At 46.3% G+C, this 23,426-nt stretch overlaps 1 protein-coding gene across 1 annotated transcript in view; it reads right to left on the reverse strand.

Moving 5' to 3' along the window:
• Window positions 1-23,426, reverse strand: part of SCARF1 (scavenger receptor class F member 1) — a 128,592-nt gene that overhangs the window by 27,475 nt on the left and 77,691 nt on the right. Inside the window, exon 8 of the mRNA XM_077294462.1 lies at window positions 9,159-9,270. Within this exon, the coding sequence (XP_077150577.1) occupies window positions 9,159-9,270 (112 nt within the window). The remainder of the gene's footprint in view (window positions 1-9,158; window positions 9,271-23,426) is intronic.

The raw sequence follows: 23,426 nt of genomic DNA on the forward strand, positions 1-23,426 counted from the left end.
TTTTGTAAATAGTTTGCACCTTATTAAAGGTGCTCCCTACTGGTTTTACTTAAAGAAGGACTCTTTGTGAAGTTACCGCACCGGAGCCTTTGCTGAGTATGGACTGGTAGCTTGAGAAGATATGCTACCTCATAGAGACTTGGTCCCCTCTTAAAGGGGATGTTCACTTGTTGCACTTAAAGGATAATATTGCTTTAAGACTGAAAGATAGCAATAATGTCTTGACAGAAAGAAAGTGATGATGATGCTTACATGTAAAAGTTATGTGTATTTAACAAGTTAATTGTGGAAAATGTTTGATAATGTTGATAGAAAGATGAGGACAGAGAGTGAACCCGTACGGGGTTAGTTAGCGAGTCCTCTTAGGGGCCTTGAAGAAATGGCTCATTGATCCTAAATTGAAAGTAGTGTTATGTTCTATACTGTGTATAGTAGTTGAAAAGACAGAAGGCTCGGGCTGAAAGGAGCGGTCCTGTAAGAAAGGAGAGGCAGTAGGTCTGGCGCCGTTAGGACAGGCGGTCCTGCAGATTTAAAGAAGGGGAATGTAAAAGTTAAATTGCCTTATAATGTGATTTTTTAGAAGGTCTTTAGCGGATTCAGAGTGTACGTCCTTAAAGGCAATGTTAAATTATTGTTCAAGAATTTGTACTAAGTAGAATACCCGGTTGGGTAAGAAAAGTTATTTATAGCATGTTGCTATGATATTTAACCATGTTTGTAACGTTCAAGTGTCCTCACCTCCCATAAAGGGAAGCTCTGTTCAAGTATACTTATTGTTATTGCACTCAACAAATTGTATGTCTTTTTGCTAATCTGTATTGTTGTTTTCTTCCCAGTCCCGGAGTACTGGATTTAACCGGGGGGGAGTGCAGCGCCCCAGAGTCCTGGTCGTTGCAGTACTGTGGCTCCGCCACTAAGGGGAGCTATGGTACGTCTAATGGCACTGAAGGAGTTCATCTGATCAGGTATCACAGACACCAATACATTTCACCGCCGGGCCTCCAGGGGGAGCTAAGGGTTCTATTCATTAGGCCACTCCCTACACACTGGTAAAACTGGGGGTCAGGCAGGAAGTTAGAGAGAAAGCTGACTGGGTTGGAACCAGGCAACACCTTGTGGCAGAGGGTGTTGCGGGAGAAGATTCGGTAGGGTCCCTGTCAGGGGTGGGATCCTGACAGAGGCTTGGCAATTTGAGCGAACGTAACGGGACCGTGCCTGCTCAGTATAGCGGCGGTGCCCAAGGAGGGATTGGAAGCGAGATAGATTGTGCTGAGTGAGAAACGAGATCAAAGCAACAAGGAGAATACCAGTAGGGGTCGTGCTGTAAGACCGAGGCAACATCCTACTGAGGCGCACAACCGGCGGCCGGAACGCCGAGGGAGTATTACAATATCTAGCTTCAAGCAATACTCCAAACCAACGGCAGGACAGTCAGTCTAAGGCAGGCTGTCTCACCTAAATCACCTATGCAGTCTTGGGGGGCAACTTGTGGAGAGGGGCGACTCTAGGGTCCCGGAAGAGCTCCGAGCCTACCCGTCAAACGGGTGCCGTCCTAACCGTAACATCAGGGAGGGACGGAGGATTAGCAGAACATCACCTAATCGAGTTGTGAGGGAACTTAAGAAACGGACACAACAGTTGTGGGGACTTTCCGTAAGCACAGCAGGGAAGGACCGCAACACCTAGCGCTAGGGGGAAGGCACAGATTTCCACCTGTGAAGAGAACTCTGGAGGTGCCATCGGACCGGCCGGACTTGCGCAGCCTGGTTATCCGGATTCCGGACTGAGGACCCAGAGATCTTCAGTAAAGAGGTAAAGAGACTGCAACCTGGTGTCCTCGTTATTTACTGCACCGCACCACTACAGCCTCACCCCCACCATCATCCATCACATCTATTACTGTACGCCCCTCAGCAGGGTCACGGACCGGGCCTAGCCACCGTGACAACCCCAGAGCAGAGACTCAGAGGCCCGGTACCGGGTACCCCTCGGCCCTGCGGCAGTGGGGGCGCTACATAAGCCTCTGGTCCGGTTGGGCACACAGACCACATGCGTTGGTGCAGCTTCAAGAGGATACGTGGAATCGTAAGGACTAAGACTAACTGGAAAATCAGGATCAGTTGAACAGATGGAGTGTAACCAAGCATGGATGAATGCAAGTTGAAGCACTCCCAAGACACAGGTGTGTGTGTCAATGGGGCTTAAATGAGGTGTAGGGAGATGATGTCATTGATCCATGTCGAGCAACTTGCAAAACTCAACATGGAGCACAGCAGAGGGCAGCGGACCCAGGAGAAGGGAGCGTAGCCTGGGATACCCAGGACAGGCGTGTGACAGCTTGTGACCACTGCAGCCAATCTTTGTGCTCAGCTGCTTTGCTGATGTAGCTGGTACCAGCTACTGAGCCCAGTGATTAGCTGTAGTTGTGATGTCATCGCTGCAGCCGATCAACAAAGACTGGAGCAGTAGAGAAGAAGTAGCACTGTATATTGGGAGGGAGACTAAGATGTTCTGAAGGAAAGAGCAGGCAGGTCCTGTTTTAGTAAGCTGTTCACTAAAATTTGGTGTAAAGGCAGCAGCTAGTGGGTTATTTTGCATTTTGTGTAGGACCACAGGTTTTCTAAAACTAGCCCTGGTTATTTTTGTATTGTGGATGGCTGTGGTATGGGAGTATTGCTGCTTTGTATATATTGTCCAGGTGTTGTCCAGGAAAAGTATATTTTTTTTACTATGGGCCTTAAAACTAACAGGCAGGCAGGTGCCAATATACAGCTCTGGCAAATATTAAGAGACCACTGCAAAATGTTCAGTTTGTCTGATTTTTCTCTTTATAGGTATATTTTTCTGTAAAATGTAAATTGTTCTTTTATTCTATAAACTTCTGACAACATGTCTCCAAATTTGCAAACAATAAATTTTGTATTTTTTTCTGACAAAGAAAAATGGTCAAAATAAAGAAAAGAGAGCTCTCAAACCTCCAATAATGCAAAGAAAATAAGTTCATAATCATTTAGAAGCAACAATACTAATGTTTTAACTCAGGAAGAGTTCACAAATCAATATTTTGTGGAATAAACATGATTTTTAATCACAGCTTTCATGTGTCTTGGCATGCTTTCCTCCAGTCTTTCACACTGCTCCTGGCACAAAAATGTAAGCAGTTCTTCTTTGTTTGATGGCTCGTGAGTGACTATCCATCATCCTCTTAATTACATTCCAGAGGTTTTCAATGGGGTTCAGGTCTGGAGATTGGGCTGCCCATGACAGGGTTTTGATGTGGTGGTCTCTTAATTTTTGCCAGAGCTGTAGACAATTACTTTCCCTTTCTACACAGCACCAGATCAGAGTAGTCACTGACCATTCATGACCGCTATTCAGCTGCTCCACATCAACAGAGCAGCTCTTCTTTTTCCTGTCTGCTCTGTCGAAAGAACGTGACAGGCAGCATCATACAAGACAGCTGGCTTCCTGCAGTTAGGCAGACGGAATCCGACTGTCAATCATCATGACATTGGCAGTCACATTCCGTCAACAGAGCAGAATGGATGAGAGACTGCTGCTCTATCAACGAGACCTAAGCGGAAGACACTGAATCGCTGGTAGGAGTGGTATGTGATCAGGCTCAGACTGGCCCACCGGAGAACCGGAGGATTCTCCGGTGGGCCCAGGCACTGACACCTGCTGGCATAGTGACCAGCAGCTGCCTAGGGCCCACACTGCTCCAGGGGCCCCCAGCCAGTGGCTATGGGGCCCCTGAGTCAAGGGGACCCACCCTGTGCCAGTATCAGCAGCTGGAGACAGGATCCTGTCCCCGCTGCTAAAGCAAAATGAATATTCACGCTTCCCCACGCCCCTATGGGTGTGGAGAGGCGTGAATACCATCTCTCTTTAATAGCGGGCAGCGTTAGCTGCAGGCTGCAGCTAACACTGCCTGCATGTAAAGCCCCACCACTACACACACTCAGCACCGCACACATACACACACATGCAGGCACACAGACTCACAGTTATTTTGTCTCACACAGAGGAGCTCACCTCCCGGCGTCCTGCTTCCTGTCTGAGAGTCCAGCTGGATGAAGTCATCATCCAGCGTGCTGTCTCAGACAGAAAGCTTTCAGCGAGGAAGAGGCTGCTGGGATGTGCTGCTGCTGTGGGGAGGGGAGCTGTGCTGTGTGCCTGCGTTTGTGTGTGTGCCTGCGTGTGTGTGTGAGTGCGTGTGTGCCTGCATTTGTGTGTGTGTGCCTGCGTGTGTGTGAGAGTGTGTGGGTGTGCCTGCGTCTGTGTGATGAGCTGCTGCTGCGGTGAGGTGTGTGTGTGTGGTGGTGAAAGACAATGATATTGGTGGGGGAGACAATGATGGAGGTGATGGGCAATGGTGGTGGGGGAGACAATGATGGAGGTGATGGGCAATGATGGTGGGGAAGACAATGATGGAGGTGATGGGCAATGATGGTGGTGGTGGGGAGGCAATGATGGAGGTGAGGGGAGGCAATGATGCAAGTGATGGGCAATGATGGTGGGGAGACAATGATGGAGGTGATGGGCAATGATGGTGAGGAAGGGAATGATGGAGGTGATGGGCAATGATGGAGGTGATAGGCAATGATGGTGGGGGAAGCAATGATGGAGGTGATAGGCAGTGATGGGGAGGCAATGATGGAGGTGATAGGCAATGATGGTGGTGGGGGGAGGCAATGATGGAGGTGATAGGCAATGATGGTGGGGAGGCAATGATGGAGGTGATAGGCAATGATGGTGGGGAGGCAATGATGGAGGTGACAGGCAATGATGGTGGGGGCAATGATGGAGGTGATGGGCAATGGTGGTGGTGGGAGGCAATGATGGAGGTGATGAAATGGGCAATGATGGTGGTGGGGGGAGGCAATGATGGAGGTGATGAAATGGACAATGATGGTTGGGGAGGAGGCAATGATGCAGGTGGTGGAATGGGCAGTGATGGAGGTGGTGGGGGAGAATGATAGGGGTGGGGGGGAGAAGGCAATGATGGAGGTGGTGATGAGGACAATGATGGGGTGGAGAGGGGCTGCATTATACTTTATAAGGGGGCTACATTATATTCTGTGGGGGGACTGCATTATTCTCAGGGGACTACATTATACTATGGGGGGCTACATCATACTATATGAGGGGGCTACAGTATACTCTATGGGGGGCTGCATTATATTCTGTTGTGGGCTGCCTTATACTATATGAGGGGGCTGCATTATACCCTATGAGGGTGCTACATTATGTTCTATGGTGGGGACTGCGTTATACCTGAGGGGGTTGCATTATATTTTGTGGGGTGCTGCATTATATTCTATGAGAGGGGACTGCATTATATTTTATGAGGGGGCTACACTATATTCTGTGACGGGGCTACCCCAACCCTTGCTACATAATTAAGACGTGAACTACCTTATATTATACCCTGATATTAGCGCTTTTTACCGCACAATTGGTGGTCTTGTATCTATTTCTATGTAGCTACATAGTGGGCCCCAAGAATGATTTTCTCTGGTGGGCCCAAGGTGCTCCAGTCCGACGCTGTATGTGATCACTTCGTGTCAGCAGAGATCGGTGCCGGGCACAACAGCTAGTAATTATCTGCCTGTTAGTTCTTAGGTCCACAGTAAGAAAATATATAGTCCAGTCCCTAATAACTCCTTTAAAGACGATTTGGGCCTCATTAAACAGGCAGGGTGTCTGCATCACGGATCATACTTGCCATTGCAAGTCTATGTGTCCATGAAAATCTCAGACAACACACTGATTGCATCCTACACTCATCATCATCGAAATTGCAATATCAAGAATGAAAAGTCACATACATGAAAAAAGGAAGTATGAATGAAACCCAAATATGTAGGGCAGTAATAAAACACATTTGCCTCCACTGCAGGAGTTTGATTCTAGTCTTGCAGAATGTGCACTACTATGTGCAGACTGGTGACAATATGTGAGGATTAATATCACATTTTCTGTTTCAGTGGATAAAATGAAGGCACAATTCTTTACATTTTACGTGGTTTTTAAAGTTTATTGTTTATATCAGTGAAATGTATTAAACCTGTCATATGAACTTCTGTAAAAAAAACAAACAAAGGCAAAATCTCCTGAAACATTGGGCAATGTCATTACCACCACAACTTTTGCCATTAAGCGAGCCATAGAAAAGGAACTGTCCCCTAAACTTGCACCCTTAACCCAAACTCCTATATCCACTATACCTTTCCTATTGGATCCTGAATATTCAGACTCTTATAATCTATGGTCAGAGTTACCATATTATATCATCACTCAGTTCTTGGCAAATAAAATCCCCATGCTAGACCTATGGCCAATTGGGTCTTCTGTACGTCCTAATTTTTTTACAGCAAAATCATATTACCGTACTTACAGTATGTCTTTTCAACGTTTAAGTCAAAATTCTCTACCACTAGTAAGTGGACCTGGCTTGATATGCTAAGTAAGCTTTCTTATCCCATCCCTAGAGGAATCTCAAAGATATATAACCATCTGATCTCACCTCAATTTCCCTATAAACCAACCTTTATATACTCCTGGGAAAAATAATTAAATGTTTTGTTATCTAAAGATGAAATTGATTGTATCTTATCTAACTCTCATGGTTTCTCCAGATGTTCCTTATTGCAAGAAAACTTTTTAAAATTTTGACCCGGTGGTTCAGGACTCCTGAACTTCTGGACCATTTTGGTCTAACAGATTCGGACCTCTGTTGGAGATGTAGAGCGCATAAGGGAGACTTGTCCTATATACTTTGGTTTTGCCCCAAAATAAAGCCATGTTGGTTGGAGATAGCGGAGACTCTAAAATACATAGGTCTGATAAATCACACTTTAACTCCGAAATAAGTTTTATTGTCCTACCCAACAGTACAGTTTAAGCCCCAAAACACAATCGATTAGCAATATTATTAGGAGCTACCAAACATTTAATCCCCTCTGCACTGGAAACAGGAAGTTCCTCCAACCCATTCAGAATGGGTCAACAAAGTAAATATGATTCAACATCTTGAGGAACTCACTAGCTGGGAATCCTTCACACACCCTCAATTTCTTAAAGTCTGGGAGAAATGGAAATCTGGCTTAACGAATTAAGGAGGTTTTTAACCCGTCTTTCGATGTAAGATTCCAGGTTCTCTCTTCTCTTCCCTCTGCTGTTATTATGTGCACTATTGAAGTCTTACACTGATCTCACTTGATACTACTTTTCTGCTCTGATACAGCCTAATATATCCTGAATATGGTTAGGTCGCCCTTTTCTAGGTACTGTTTTTGTTTTGTTTTCTTTTCCGTTTAGTAGTTATAGTTGTCTGTTTTCCAATTTTGTCTTTTGTCTTTACCCTTGTCTCAAAATGCTTCAAGCACCTTAGGGTGCCTCTTGTGACACATGTTATCATTATTCCATTGCATCTCATGACTTGTCACAGTTGTGTAATTTTGTTTATTAAAATGTTTAAATAAAGAATTATTAAAAAAAACAAACAAAGGCAATATATGCTTGAAACATACGTGAACATTAATGAACAGAATGTATATGTAAGTAACTTTGTAAATACATTGCTTATCTATTGATTTATTGATTGGAGCCACATTATCCAGTCTAGCACAGCTTGTTGGCTTAATATTTATACATAAGATATGCATGTTGTATGGGAAGTGTAGCCTTAAAGGAGTTTTCTAGGCATATGATATTGATAATCTATACTAAGGATAAATATCAGATTGGTAGGGATCCAATAACTGGAAACCCTATCAATCAGATGTTTTGATCTCTGGTGGTGGCTGGAACTACTAATCATTGGGGGTAACGATTTTCAAGCCCCCATTAATCTGATACTGATGACCTGTCCAAAAGATTGATATTGGTGTCTTTTTATGCCTGGAGAACCCCTTTAGCATCACCCAGTGTATTACAGGAGCTCAGTGGGTTGAGCTGTATGTACAAAAGTTGGACCCTGCACTCCGATTATTCTGTAAAGTACGAATCGCACTGCGGCGCTCATGCTCCACTACCTCTCTGAATTCCTTTTCATCGCCACCATGCAGGCAAGAAGGAACCAGGATCTCAGGGCTTTTGCTATAGTGATGACTTCGTTAGAGGCCCCATCCCTGAGACTATCAAACATTTATCTCATATCCAGTGAATAATTCTCTGTAGTGGCAATACTTAAAAAAAAAAAAAACAGAATATAAACTGTTCATTACTGAATCCATAAGTTTTCTTCCCTTCTTCCCTTTATAATTTACATTTTTTTGTTACTATTAAAAACATATAAGGGTCTGTGTCCACGTTCAGGATTACATCCAGATTAGCTGCGGATTGAACGTGCGTACAACCCGCAGCGTCCAGATGTTGCCGCATCAGGGAGGGGATTTTATGAAATTCCGTGTCCACTATGCGTGTGAACACGCATCCGGCGGTCCTGCGTTTACGGGCATGCGGAGCGTCTTTTTAGAATGCAGAATGTCTTTTTACCTTGCGGCAACGCTCCTTCGCCGCAAGGTAAATCACAGGGTCCTATGTATAGGGTGCGGAGATTCCGGATGTGTGCAATGAGCACATCCGGAATCACCGCATACAGAAGGGGGCTGCGCTTTGGGCGGAGCAGACCGTGGACACGCATCCTAAGGCCTCTTTGCCACTTTCGTCTTTTGTCTCACGTCGAAATCCGTCAAGTTTTGAAAAAACAGGATCCTGCAAATTTTTCTGCAGGATCTTGTTTTTTCCCATAGACTTGTATTAGCGACGGATTGTGATGGATGGCCATCCGTTTCATCCTTCGTGCACTGGATCCGTCGCAAAATCGCTCAGCGACATGTCCTGCGCTGTCCGTCATTGGCTATAATGGAAGCCTATGGACGCAGGATCCGTTGCTGACCGTCACACACAGGAATCCAGCTACTCATCACGTTTTTTCCCTCTGAGCATGCCCGGAAGGATTTTCAAGGCAGGGAAAAATTCTCTCTCTCTCCTCTCCTCTCCTCTCCCAGGAACTCAGTCGACGCATCTGTCATAATACTGGATGTGTCACACACGTTTTCCTCTATTTTCACAACGTCCGTCGATGCATCATTTCACTGCACTATGACGCACAGCCAACGACGGAAGTGTGATAGAGGCCTAAGACTTACCTGTCTTTATTTTCTGGTTCATTATTTCCGCAGCAACAACAGCAGCAGAAGAGCAAAAGTAGGAATAGAGGAACGAGAACCCCCGCAATTATGGCTCCTTTTTGGCTGGAGGCTACAACAAAACAAACACATCCAGAAATAGCAGGGTATATAGCAAGTTATAAGAGATACACGTACTCATGTTACTCATATTTTCTACATGTCTGCATTTTAATAGTTTGCCATTTTAGTATTTTCTTTCTTTTTTTCAGAAATATCAACGTAAGAAAAATGTAATAACATTGTCTCCACCCCAAAATGATATCAGTAAAAACATTGGCTCAAGTCACAAGAACCCCCCGATCAAACAGTTCCACATTCTGAAAATTCAAAACGTTATGGCTCTTTAAAAATGGCATCACAAGCAAAAAAAAATGTTTCTTTGCAAATTTCAGATTTTTTTTCACCATTTAAATAAAACAAAAAAGGCTAAAGGGAACCTTCTATCTCTGAAAATGCTATTTACTTGCATATATAGGGTTAATCTGCAGGTAAATAGCATTATAATGTTTCCTGGTCGCATTACCTTGAACTTATTTCCTCTCAGGAACTGTCGACTTTCAGTCATGGGGTGGGGACAGATAAATTACAGTCACAGCACTGTACTCTATACTGTGGGTAGTGGCTGTAAGTATACCCCAGTACTGTGCACCACATCACTGCAGAGCACGCTGTCAATCAAAGTGCCAGGGCGTGCTTACAACCACCGCTCACTGTAGAGTGTGCTGCGCTATGAGCGATGACTGCAGCAGCTTCGTGCACGCCTCTATAACATCAGTATGGTGACCTTCACTTCTGACAGCCACCAACATGCCATGCAACACAATTGCAGATGCTGATCAGTGTCCACGGCAGCCAGGGGCATTCTGACGGCCTCCAAGTCTGCCTTGTCAATCTCCTATGAAGCCTTTCCTGAGGTTGGTTAGGAGATTGTCACTTTTGCAATACACTGCAACTTTATGCTTTTCCATAGGCAATCTAACGACCAAAGGTTCAAGTCCCCTAAGGGGACTAATCAACTATGTAAAAAGCATAAAAAAATAATAAATATTTATATAAGTTTAAATCAACCACTGCTTAAACGGAATTTTCTAACTGTAAACAATTAAAGTTTGGTATTACCATCTGTGTAAATGTTGAACAAATAAAATCTAAAAATATATATAGCATATGGTGAATGTGTAACACTCCAGGTAACCGGTTGCTACAGTGATGTTGCCTTTCTTTCGGGGAGGGCGATATCATGCTTGGAGGCAAGGAGGATTCCCTTTACCAGGTAACGCACCCACATTCAACACATTCTGAATCCAGGCCAGAAGGGGGAGCTCAGGACCCGGATTCAGGGGAGCTTCCCCAACTTTAAGGGTGCGTGTCCACGGTCCGTAATGACGGAGCGGAAAACCCACTCCACCCAAAGCGCCGCCCGCTTCTGTACGCCCGGTGATTCCATGTGTTAATTGCACACTTCTGGAATCACCGCACTCTCTACATAGGACCCTGTTATTTACCTTGCGGCAACAGAACATCGCTGCAAGGTAAACAGACATGCTGCGTTCTAAAAGACGTGCCGCATGTCTGGAAACGCAGAGCCGCCGGATGCGTGTTCACACGCATAGTGGAGACGGGATTTCATAAAATCCCCTGCACTATGCAGTAACATATGGACGCTGCGGATTAAATGCTGCGGCTGTATGCAGCGTTCAATCCGCAGCTAATCCGGATGTAATCCGGCACGTGGAAACAAACCCTAAGTGTTCTGGTCTGGAGGAGAAGTTAAGTTAGTTGGTGAGAGACAGTGGACAAAAAGGAAGTCTGGAACAGAGAGCAGACAGCGGAGCTGTGCAGCCAGGACTGAGCTGCAGCTCCAGGGAAAGGAAGTGAACCCGAGAGGTTGAAAGTGGTGGAGCTACTGAGGAGAAAGAGGGGAACTGTGACCGGGCACCCTCAGAGCGGAAGCTGTTGTGAATTTGGTTTCTGGGCTCCCCCGGTGGTCACTGGTGGTACTGAACTTGTGTGCTTCATCTCCTCTGTTCACCTGTTTCCATCAGGAATTGGGAGTTTTCTATTTAACCTTGCTCCTCAGTCATTTCTATGCCGGCCAACAATGTTACCAGAAGCCTTTCTGTTGCATGTTCCTGCTCCTAGACTACTATCAGCTAAGTTGGACTTTTAGTCCTAAGTTTGTTTTGCATTTTTGTTCCAGTTCTCTGTGATTGAATATTTCTGAGGCTGGAAGCTCTTGTGATCTGAAATTGCCACTCTGGTGTCATGAGTTGATATTAGAGTCTTAAAGTAATTTCAGGATGGTGTTTTGAAAGGGTTTTTCAGCTGACTGTGTAGTTCCCTTTTCTGTCTTCCTACTATCTAGTAAGCGGACCTCAATTTGCTAAACCTATTTTCATACTTCGTATGTCAATTTCCTCTGAAATCACCGACAATATATGTGGGGGCTACTGTCTGCCTTTTGGGGAAAATATCTCTAGAGGTAAGTCAGGTCTGTATTTTCCTCTGCTAGGGTCAGTCAGTCCTCCGGCTGGCGCTGGGCGTCTAGGGATAAAACGTAGGCACGCTACCCGGCCACTGTTAGTTGTGCGGTAGGTTTAGCTCACAGTCAGCTCGAGTTCCCATCTTCCAAGAGCTAGTCCTTTTGTATGCTTTTCTACGTTCTCTTGCCATTGAGAACCATGACAGTTTGGCCGGCCAAGGGTTAAAATAATTGGCAGAAGAAAGGAGAGAAAAGAAGTCTGCAGAGAATTTTTTTTTTTTTTTCTGAATTAGTTGATTCACTTGCATCTCTGCTTACTGCAGCCTTCGTCTCTCTCTCCTTCTAATCCTTGAATGGTTCTGATTTCACCTGATAAAAATGGATCAGCAGAGTTTAGCTACAGGTTTGAATAATCTCGCTATGAAGGTTCAAAGTTTACAGGATTTTGTAATTCATGCTCCTATATCTGAACCTAGAATTCCTTTACCTGAATTTTTCTCCGGGGATAGATCTCGCTTCCAGAATTTCAAACATAATTGTAAATTATTTTTGTCTCTGAGGTCTCGCTCCGCTGGAGATCCTGCACAGCAGGTCAGGATAGTAATTTCCTTGCTCCGGGGCGACCCTCAGGATTGGGCATTTGCTTTGGCACCAGGGGATCCTGCGTTGCTCAATGTGGATGCGTTTTTCCTGGCATTGGGGTTGCTTTATGAGGAACCTCATTTAGAGATTCAGGCTGAAAAAGCCTTGATGGCCCTGTCTCAGGGGCAAGATGAGGCTGAAATATACTGCCAAAAATTTCGTAAGTGGTCTGTGCTTACTCAGTGGAATGAGTGCGCCCTGGCGGCGAATTTCAGAGAGGGTCTCTCTGATGCCATTAAAGATGTTATGGTGGGGTTCCCTGTGCCTACAGGTCTGAATGAGTCCATGACAATGGCCATTCAGATTGATCGGCGTTTGCGGGAGCGCAAACCTGTGCACCATTTGGCGGTGTCTACTGAGAAGGCGCCAGAGATTATGCAATGTGATAGAATTCTGTCCAGAAGCGAACGACAGAATTTTAGGCGAAAAAATGGGTTGTGCTTCTATTGTGGTGATTCAACTCATGTTATATCAGCATGCTCTAAACGTACTAAGAAGGTTGATAAGTCTGTTTCAATTGGCACTTTACAGTCTAAGTTTATTCTATCTGTGACCCTGATTTTCTCTTTATCGTCTATTACCGCGGACGCCTATGTCGACTCTGGCGCCGCTTTGAGTCTTATGGATTGGTCCTTTGCCAAACGCTGTGGGTTTAGTTTAGAGCCTCTGGAAGTTCCTATACCTCTGAAGGGTATTGACTCCACGCCATTGGCTAGTAATAAACCACAATACTGGACACAAGTAACTATGCGTATTAATCCGGATCACCAGGAGATTATTCGCTTCCTTGTGTTGTATAATCTACATGATGTGTTGGTGCTTGGATTGCCATGGCTGCAATCTCATAACCCAGTCCTCGACTGGAAAGCAATGTCTGTGTTAAGCTGGGGATGTCAGGGGACTCATGGGGACGTACCTTTGGTTTCCATTTCGTCATCTATTCCCTCTGAGATTCCGGAATTTTTATCTGATTATCGTGACGTTTTTGAGGAGCCTAAACTTGGTTCACTACCTCCGCACAGAGATTGCGATTGTACTATAGATCTGATTCCGGGCAGTAAGTTTCCAAAGGGTCGTTTAATTAATCTATCTGTGCCTGAACATGCTGCTATGCGGGAATATATTAAGGAGTCCTTGGAAAAGGGACATATTCGTCCTTCGTCATCTCCCTTAGGAGCCGGTTTTTTCTTTGTATCTAAAAAAGATGGCTCTTTGAGGCCGTGTATTGATTATCGGCTTTTGAATAAAATCACGGTTAAATATCAGTATCCTTTGCCACTGCTTACTGATTTGTTTGCTCGAATAAAGGGGGCCAAGTGGTTCTCTAAGATTGATCTTCGTGGGGCGTATAATTTAGTGCGAATTAAGCAGGGGGATGAGTGGAAAACCGCATTTAATACGCCTGAGGGCCATTTTGAGTATTTAGTAATGCCTTTTGGTCTTTCAAATGCCCCTTCAGTCTTTCAGTCTTTTATGCATGACATTTTCCGTGAATATTTGGATAAATTTATGATTGTGTATCTGGATGATATTTTGATTTTTTCGGATGACTGGGACTCTCATGTCCAACAGGTCAGGAGGGTTTTTCAGGTTTTGCGCTCTAAGGCCGGCGTCACACTCGGCGTAAGACAATACGGTCCGTATTTTACGGCCGTAATACGGCCGAAATACGGTGAAATGTTCCCAAAATAGTGATCCGTAGGCAGGGTGTGTCAGCGTATTTTGCGCATGGCATCCTCCGTATGTAATCCGTATGGCATCCGTACTGCGAGATTTTCGCGCAGGCTTGCAAAACCGACATCTAATGGATTTATGTGCTCAAATGTTCATTAAAACATATATACAGTATATATATATATATATGTCATTGAGACACATATATATATATTCTGTATTTAGATTTCATTCAGCGCGATATCTGTGAACAGCCGGTAATTCAATTGCCGGCTTTTCATTTCTCCTGCACAAACCCGACATGATATGAGACATGGTTTACATACAGTAAACCATCTCATATCCCCTTTTTTTTTGCATATTCCACACTACTAATGTTAGTAGTGTGTATGTGCAAAATTTCAGCGCTGTAGCTGCTAAAATAAAGGGTTAAATGGCGGAAAAAATTGGCGTGGGCTCCCGCGCAATTTTCTCCGCCAGAGCGGTAAAGCCAGTGACTGAGGGCAGATATTAATAGCCAGGAGAGGGTCCATGGTTATTGGCCCCCCCGTGGCTAAAAACATCTGCCCCCAGCCACCCCAGAAAAGGCACATCTGGAAGATGTGCCTATTCTGGCACTTGGCCACTCTCTTCCCACTCCCTGTAGCGGTGGGATATGGGGTAATGAAGGGTTAATGCCACCTTGCTATTGGAAGGTGACATTAAGCCAGATTAATAATGGAGAGGCGTCAATTATGACACCTATCCATTATTAATCCAATTGTTGGAAAGGGTTAAAAAACACACACACACATGATTTAAAAGGATTTTAATGAAATAAACACAGCGGTTGTTGTAATAATTTATTGTTCTCTCAAATCCATTTGCAGTCCCTCGCTTGGCAACATAATAAACGCACAAGATACATACCTTCTGATGCACTGTCAGGTCCAACGATGTAATCCATCTGAAGGGGTTAACTAATATTACAAGCAGAAGCCCTGCTAAATGCAGCTGTGCTCCGTGCCTGTAATTCCCCTGCGAATGAATGAAATGTAGGTCATTGACCTACATTTCATTCATTCGCGGTGAGGCGCCCTCTGGTGGATGTTCTCATGAACTGCAGCCTGGGAACTTTTTCCCACGCTCCAGGTCATATGAGGACATCCACCAGGGGGCCCATCACCGCGACTGAAGGAAATGTAGGTCAATGACCTACATTTCATTCATTCGCAGGGGAATTACAGGCACGGAGCACAGCTGCATTTAGCAGGGCTTCTGCTTGTAATATTAGTTAACCCCTTCAGATGGATTACATCGTTGGACCTGACAGTGCATCAGAAGGTATGTATCTTGTGCGTTTATTATGTTGCCAAGCGAGGGACTGCAAATGGATTTGAGAGAACAATAAATTATTACAACAACCGCTGTGTTTATTTCATTAAAATCCTTTTAAATCATGTGTGTGTGTGTTTTTTAACCCTTTCCAACAATTGGATTAATAATGGATAGGTGTCATAATTGACGCCTCTCCATTATTAATCTGGCTTAATGTCACCTTCCAATAGCAAGGTGGCATTAACCCTTCATTACCCCATATCCCACCGCTACAGGGAGTGGGAAGAGAGTGGCCAAGTGCCAGAATAGGCGCATCTTCCAGATGTGCCTTTTCTGGGGTGGCTGGGGGCAGATGTTTTTAGCCACGGGGGGGCCAATAACCATGGACCCTCTCCTGGCTATTAATATCTGCCCTCAGTCACTGGCTTTACCGCTCTGGCGGAGAAAATTGCGCGGGAGCCCACGCCAATTTTTTCCGCCATTTAACCCTTTATTTTAGCAGCTACAGCGCTGAAATTTTGCACATACACACTACTAACATTAGTAGTGTGGAATATGCAAAAAAAAGGGGGATATGAGATGGTTTACTGTATGTAAACCATGTCTCATATCCTGTCGGGTTTGTGCAGGAGAAATGAAAAGCCGGCAATTGAATTACCGACTTTTCACTAACAGCGCTGCGTATTTCTCGCAAGTCACACTGCTGGTCCGTGTGGAATCCGTATTTTTCTCGCCCCCATAGACTTTCATTGGCGATTTTTTTGCGCAGTACGCTGACAAACGCAGCATGCTGCGATTTTGTACGGCCGTAGAAAGCCGTATAATACTGAACCGTAATATACGGCTAATAGGAGCAGCCCCATTGAGAATAATTGTGCCGTATGTTATGCGAGTTTTACGGACGTAGTTTCTGCGCTCTTACGTCCGTAAAACTCGCCAGTGTGACGCCGGCCTAATTCCTTGTGTGTAAAGGGTTCTAAGTGTGTTTTTGGGGTTCAAAAGATTTCGTTTTTGGGGTACATTTTTTCCCCCTCTTCCATTGAGATGGACCCTGTCAAGGTTCAGGCTATTTGTGATTGGACGCAACCCTCTTCTCTTAAGAGCCTTCAGAAGTTTTTGGGCTTTGCTAATTTTTATCGCCGATTTATAACTGGTTTTTCTGATGTTGCTAAGCCGTTGACTGATTTGACTAAGAAGGGTGCGGATGTTGCTGATTGGTCCCCTGCTGCTGTGGAGGCCTTTCGGGAGCTTAAGCGCCGCTTTTCTTCCGCCCCTGTATTGCGTCAGCCTGATGTTACTCTTCCTTTTCAGGTTGAGGTCGACGCTTCAGAAATCGGAGCTGGGGCGGTTTTGTCGCAGAAAAGTTCCGACTGCTCCGTGATGAGACCTTGCGCATTCTTTTCTCGTAAGTTTTCGCCCGCTGAGCGAAATTATGATATTGGTAATCAGGAGCTCTTGGCTATGAAGTGGGCTTTTGAGGAGTGGCGTCATTGGCTTGAGGGGGCTAGACATCAGGTGGTGGTATTGACCGACCACAAGAATTTGATTTATCTTGAGTCTGCCAGGCGCCTGAATCCTAGACAGGCGCGCTGGTCGTTATTTTTCTCTCGGTTTAATTTTGTGGTTTCTTACCTACCGGGTTCTAAAAATGTGAAGGCGGATGCCCTTTCTAGGAGTTTTGAGCCTGATTCCCCTGGTAATTCTGAACCTACAGGTATCCTTAAGGATGGAGTGATATTATCTGCTGTTTCCCCAGACTTGCGACGGGTCTTGCAGGAGTTTCAGGCGGATAGACCTGATCGTTGCCCGCCTGGTAGACTGTTTGTTCCGGATGATTGGACCAGTAGAGTCATCTCGGAGGTCCATTCTTCTGCGTTGGCTGGTCATCCTGGAATCTTTGGTACCAGGGATTTGGTGGCTAGGTCCTTCTGGTGGCCTTCCCTGTCGCGAGATGTGCGAGGTTTTGTGCAGTCTTGTGATGTTTGTGCTTGGGCCAAGCCTTGTTGTTCTCGGGCTAGTGGATTGTTGTTATCTTTGCCTATTCCGAAGAGGCCTTGGACTCACATCTCCATGGATTTTATTTCTGATCTCCCTGTTTCTCAGAAGATGTCTGTCATCTGGGTGGTGTGTGACCGTTTCTCTAAGATGGTCCATTTGGTCCCCTTGCCTAAATTGCCTTCCTCATCCGAGCTGGTTCCTCTGTTTTTTCAAAATGTGGTTCGCTTGCATGGTATTCCGGAGAATATCGTTTCTGACAGGGGAACTCAATTCGTGTCTAGATTTTGGCGAGCATTCTGTGCTAGGATGGGCATTGATTTGTCTTTTTCGTCTGCTTTCCATCCTCAGACTAATGGCCAGACCGAGCGAACTAATCAGACCTTGGAGACTTATTTGAGGTGTTTTGTGTCTGCGGATCAGGATGATTGGGTTGCCTTTTTGCCCTTGGCGGAGTTTGCCCTCAATAATCGGGCTAGTTCTGCCACCTTGGTTTCTCCTTTCTTCTGTAATTCGGGGTTTCATCCTCGTTTCTCTTCCGGTCAGGTGGAGTCTTCGGATTGTCCTGGAGTGGATGCTGTGGTGGAGAGGTTGCATCAGATTTGGGGGCATGTGGTGGACAATTTGAAGTTGTCCCAGGAGAAGACTCAGCAGTTTGCCAACCGCCGTCGTCGTGTTGGTCCTCGTCTTTGTGTTGGGGACTTGGTGTGGTTGTCTTCTCGTTTTGTCCCTATGAAGGTTTCTTCTCCTAAGTTTAAGCCTCGGTTCATCGGCCCGTACAAGATATTGGAGATTCTTAACCCTGTGTCCTTTCGTTTGGACCTCCCTGCATCTTTTTCTATTCATAATGTCTTCCATCGGTCATTGTTGCGCAGGTATGAGGTACCGGTTGTGCCTTCCGTTGAGCCTCCTGCTCCGGTGTTGGTTGAGGGTGAGTTGGAGTACGTTGTCGAGAAGATCTTGGACTCCCGTGTTTCCAGACGGAGACTTCAGTATCTGGTCAAGTGGAAGGGCTACGGTCAGGAGGATAATTCTTGGGTGACAGCCTCTGATGTTCATGCCTCCGATTTGGTCCGTGCCTTTCATAGGGCTCATCCTGATCGCCCTGGTGGTTCTGGTGAGGGTTCGGTGCCCCCTCCTTGAGGGGGGGGTACTGTTGTGAATTTGGTTTCTGGGCTCCCCCGGTGGTCACTGGTGGTACTGAACTTGTGTGCTTCATCTCCTCTGTTCACCTGTTTCCATCAGGAATTGGGAGTTTTCTATTTAACCTTGCTCCTCAGTCATTTCTATGCCGGCCAACAATGTTACCAGAAGCCTTTCTGTTGCATGTTCCTGCTCCTAGACTACTATCAGCTAAGTTGGACTTTTAGTCCTAAGTTTGTTTTGCATTTTTGTTCCAGTTCTCTGTGATTGAATATTTCTGAGGCTGGAAGCTCTTGTGATCTGAAATTGCCACTCTGGTGTCATGAGTTGATATTAGAGTCTTAAAGTAATTTCAGGATGGTGTTTTGAAAGGGTTTTTCAGCTGACTGTGTAGTTCCCTTTTCTGTCTTCCTACTATCTAGTAAGCGGACCTCAATTTGCTAAACCTATTTTCATACTTCGTATGTCAATTTCCTCTGAAATCACCGACAATATATGTGGGGGCTACTGTCTGCCTTTTGGGGAAAATATCTCTAGAGGTAAGTCAGGTCTGTATTTTCCTCTGCTAGGGTCAGTCAGTCCTCCGGCTGGCGCTGGGCGTCTAGGGATAAAACGTAGGCACGCTACCCGGCCACTGTTAGTTGTGCGGTAGGTTTAGCTCACAGTCAGCTCGAGTTCCCATCTTCCAAGAGCTAGTCCTTTTGTATGCTTTTCTACGTTCTCTTGCCATTGAGAACCATGACAGGAAGCGCAGGAACCAGGCACTGGGCGCCCGAGGCTGTGTTGTACTCTAGGACACACAACAGAACCAGAGGGCATAGGACTGTATTTTATTTGTCCACACCACGCCTGGATGCGAAGCAGCACCTGAAGAGCCTGGGTCATGATAGAGACCCTATAAAATGGCTCAAGCTGCCCACCATACAGGTACCTGTCTCAGGACAGGAGGGAAAGGACTTTGCCAGCAAGCTAAAGGCAGTAGGGACCTCGCATACTAGCGCAAGTAGGAAGGCTTACAGACACTGGCGTAGCTAGAGCTTTTGCCGCCCAGGGCTGTTCCCGAGTTTGGCGCCCCCCCCCATTGCCGTCACTCAACGCAGGGCGCCGCCCCCTCAGCGCTGTTTACCCATGAAATCTGGCGCCTGCGCTGTGTATCGCTGTTTGGTGCAGGCGCAGAGAGCTCTGGCCGTCTGACGTCACAGCCAGGCTTGCAGACTGTGCCTGTGCGGCGAGTGCGGCCACCCACCTTGGTAATCCCAGCCCCGCAGTGTGTTATGCATTATGCAGAGTGCGGGGCTGGGATTCACAAGCCGGGCGGCCGCACAGGCGCAGTGTCCAGCATTGCCCCAGTGTCCAGCATTGCCCCAGTGCGTCCAGCAATCTGCCCCAGTGTGTCCAGCAATCTGCCCCAGTGTGTCCAGCATTGCCCCGTGTCTCCAGCAATCTGCCCCAGTGTTCAGCATTGCCCCAGTGTGTCCAGCAATCTGCCCCAGTGTCCAGCATTGCCCCCAGTGTGTCCAGCAATCTGCCCCAGTGTCCAGCATTACCCCCAGTGTGTCCAGCAATCTGCCCCAGTGTCCAGCATTGCCCCCAGTGTGTCCAGCAATCTGCCCCAGTGTCCAGCATTGCCCCCAGTGTGTCCAGCAATCTGCCCCAGTGTCCAGCATTGCCCCCAGTGTGTCCAGCAATCTGCCCCAGTGTCCAGCATTGCCCCCAGTGTGTCTAGCAATCTGCCCCAGTGTCCAGCATTGCCCCCAGTGTGTCCAGCAATCTGCCCCAGTGTCCAGCATTGCCCCCAGTGTGTCTGAGTCAGACATAAAGAAAAAAAAAAAAAAGTAAAATCCTCACCTCTCCCGTTCCCAGCGCAGGTCCGGTGCACTCAGCGTCTCTCCGGCTCTGCAATGCTCAGGACAGAGAGGCTGAGCGCGCAGTGATGACGTCATCGCACCCTCTGCCCTGAGACGTCGCAGAGTCAGACGCTGCAGCTGCCGCAGGAATCAGGAGAGGTGAGTATTAGAACGGGGGCCCGATGCCAGCGCTGGTATCGGGGGGGGGGGGGCCCTGGTCGTGGCGGCGGACGGCGCCGCCCGAAGATTTAAAGGGCCCGCGTCTCTCTTTTTTTTTTTTCTTCCTCCTCCTCCTCTCTGGGTCGGACCCGCCCCCGGCATTGTGCCGCCCGGGGCGGCCCGCCCCCCCCTTCCTACGCCACTGCTTACAGACCTCACCTGGGAGAGGGATCCACTATTGCCTCCAGGCCGGCCAGACCACATCACCACCTGTGCCTGGTGCCCTGGACTGTGGACTGCTACCAACAGTAAACCAGGTAAAGACTTTACAACTCTGTGTCATCCATTATTTACCGGCAACCCACCATCCTTGCCACAAACATTGGGAGCCCTGGGGACCCTGCTTTACCTGTGGGAAGTGTCACCATCTTGCTGCAACATCACCCCAGAGGGGGACCCTTTTAAGAAGCGTTGGTCCCTCTGACCGAGAACCACAGGTGGCGTCACAAATAAACTTTTTACCAAATTCCCTTTAAAGATTTTCCCCTTTTATTGAGTGCCCAGGGCCATGGAACGGGTCGCAGCCACCATGACATCCTCTTTAAAAGCGACCAGACCCGGTACCGAGTAACCCCACTGCCCAGGTGGGCAACTCAAATGCAGAAACGGTAAAAGAAGTTGGCTGGCCCAACAGTGTTCATTGCTGATTTTAGATGTAAACTATGGCTGAAATCAGAGCCACTGGCTCAGTACTCCACCACTTAAAGCCTCAATACACATTGAACTAAGGTTGTCCAAAGTCGCCGATAGTAGAGAGATCATCCAACAGTCTAATTTGTGTAGGAAAGAAGGATCTATTTGACTTCCAACTCCCAATCATTTTTTGCTCTAGGGGATAAACAGCTGCCACAGGAGTCTGGCAGTGGCTTTCTCAAAGAGAACACAGGAATGCTCGGATTTTGTTATAATATATAGTGAAGCAGTTCTCCTATGTGGCATGGTGGGGTTTTAGTTGTCTCACAAATTGGCGGATGTTTTTGACTTCTATATCTGCACCACCTATAGCTAAACCACGGTTCCCTGAAAAATGGCCACAGGAAAATTGCCCACAGGAAAATTGCCCATATGAAAAATTCCCACACAGAAAATTGCCCACACGGAAAATTCCCCACACGGAAAATTGCCCACACGGAAAATTCCCCACACGGAAAATTCCCCACATGGAAAATTGCCAATTGCAGCATCACAAAGTTTCAGATTTATGATATTTGAGGTGAAAGGTGAGGATGTTCACATGATATGTGATCAACTTGTGATTTACAGCTGACCTAGTGCAAAACTGCAAACATGCTGAAGATCTGTGGTTTGTAGCAGTCTGTCATTCTCAGCAATAGATAGATCTAGTCTGCTCTCATCTCTCACTGATTCTGCCTTACTCTTCCCACCAGCCCAGAACAGCAGCAATGTTTTCCAGAGGAGCCATCACTGCTATCAGTACCCACAAAAGAATCACTCTATTATCTGTGGAGTTACATGGGACTGCAGGTCAGATCTAATACAGTATCATCTCAGTGGGTGCCCACCAAAAGCAGGGTGCTGCTGGTTGAGATAGATGGTCCTAGAAGCCCAGAAGGCACCGCAGAAAGGTGAGATTCTGTCAGAATCTGTCAGAGGAGCGGAAGTGCCATAGCAGCTCCGCTCTCCCATTGACTTCAGTGGCGGTGAATCTGGGGCCTGCACTTCCTTCCCTGTCCACTTATGACTACCAAAAGTAAGAGTGAACAGACCCTACCTAGTTATGTATCATACACATATACTGCAGGTGCAGGCAGGCGTAGGATGGAAGGAAATGCAGAGTGGATTTGAATAAGGGTATGTGCACACGCAGAATGATCCTCTGTGGATTTTTCCACAGCGGATTTGATAAATCTGCAGGGCAAAAACTGCGCGTTTTTCCTGTGGATTTATTGCGGATTTACTGCGGAATTACCGCGGTTTTTGTGCGGATTCCACTGCGGTTATACACCTGCGGTTTTCTATTATGGAGCAGGTGTAAAACCGCTGCGGATTCCGCACAAAGAATTGACATGCTGTGAATGTAAACCGCTGCGTTTCCAAGTGTTTTTTTCCACAGCATGTGCATTGTGCAGTACATTGTACAGTAAACGCATGGGAAACCGCTGCGGACCCGCAGCTGCGGAAACGCTGCGGATCCGCAGCAAAATCCGCAGCGTGTGCACATAGCCTAAGGGTCTCTAGGCCCAGACACACCACAATGAGAGTAGAATTATTGTTAGCACAGTGGAATGACAACTCCTAAGAACAGAATCCGTACTCTGGGACTAGGGATGGGTGAACCGAACCTGTAGAACCTGGAGAAGTAAACTGGGCCCACAGACCTTTGTTGAAATCCATTCTGCATTTTCTTTGCTGCCTGTGTTGTGCTGTATTGTATTTCAATGGAGCCCATGGAAGTCAAGGACAATCACTTGCAGGTGTGCAATGATTGTTTAATAAACTTAAGTTATTGTTGTTATTAGAACTCCTTAATAAACTGTTCTTAATAAACTTGTTCCACAGAAAAATCGATGAATCCAGCAGGAATGTAGTAAAATCACTAAATTTATTTCTTCATTTTTTTTTTTTAAAAAAGGAAAGGGTTGTATCCTATGGCACCCCACTTGTAAATAAGTTATAATTTCTTACAGCATTATGCACACATGGCAGCGTTCTTCCGACGCGTTTCGACTAACGTCTTAATCAATTTTTGCCGACATTCTTCTGTGCTGCAGAGCATCTTACCTATAATTCTATACTATTCTCTGTTCTGCAGAGCATCTCACGTATACCTGCATACTATCCCCCTGTCCTGCAGAGCATTTAACCTATGATCTTTGCTATTCTCTGTCCTGCAGAGCATCTCACCTACAATTCTATATTCTTCTTCTGCCCTGCAGAGCATCTCAC

This window comes from Ranitomeya variabilis, chromosome 3, assembly GCF_051348905.1.
Source record: "Ranitomeya variabilis isolate aRanVar5 chromosome 3, aRanVar5.hap1, whole genome shotgun sequence".
In the NCBI taxonomy this organism is placed as follows: domain Eukaryota; kingdom Metazoa; phylum Chordata; class Amphibia; order Anura; family Dendrobatidae; genus Ranitomeya; species Ranitomeya variabilis.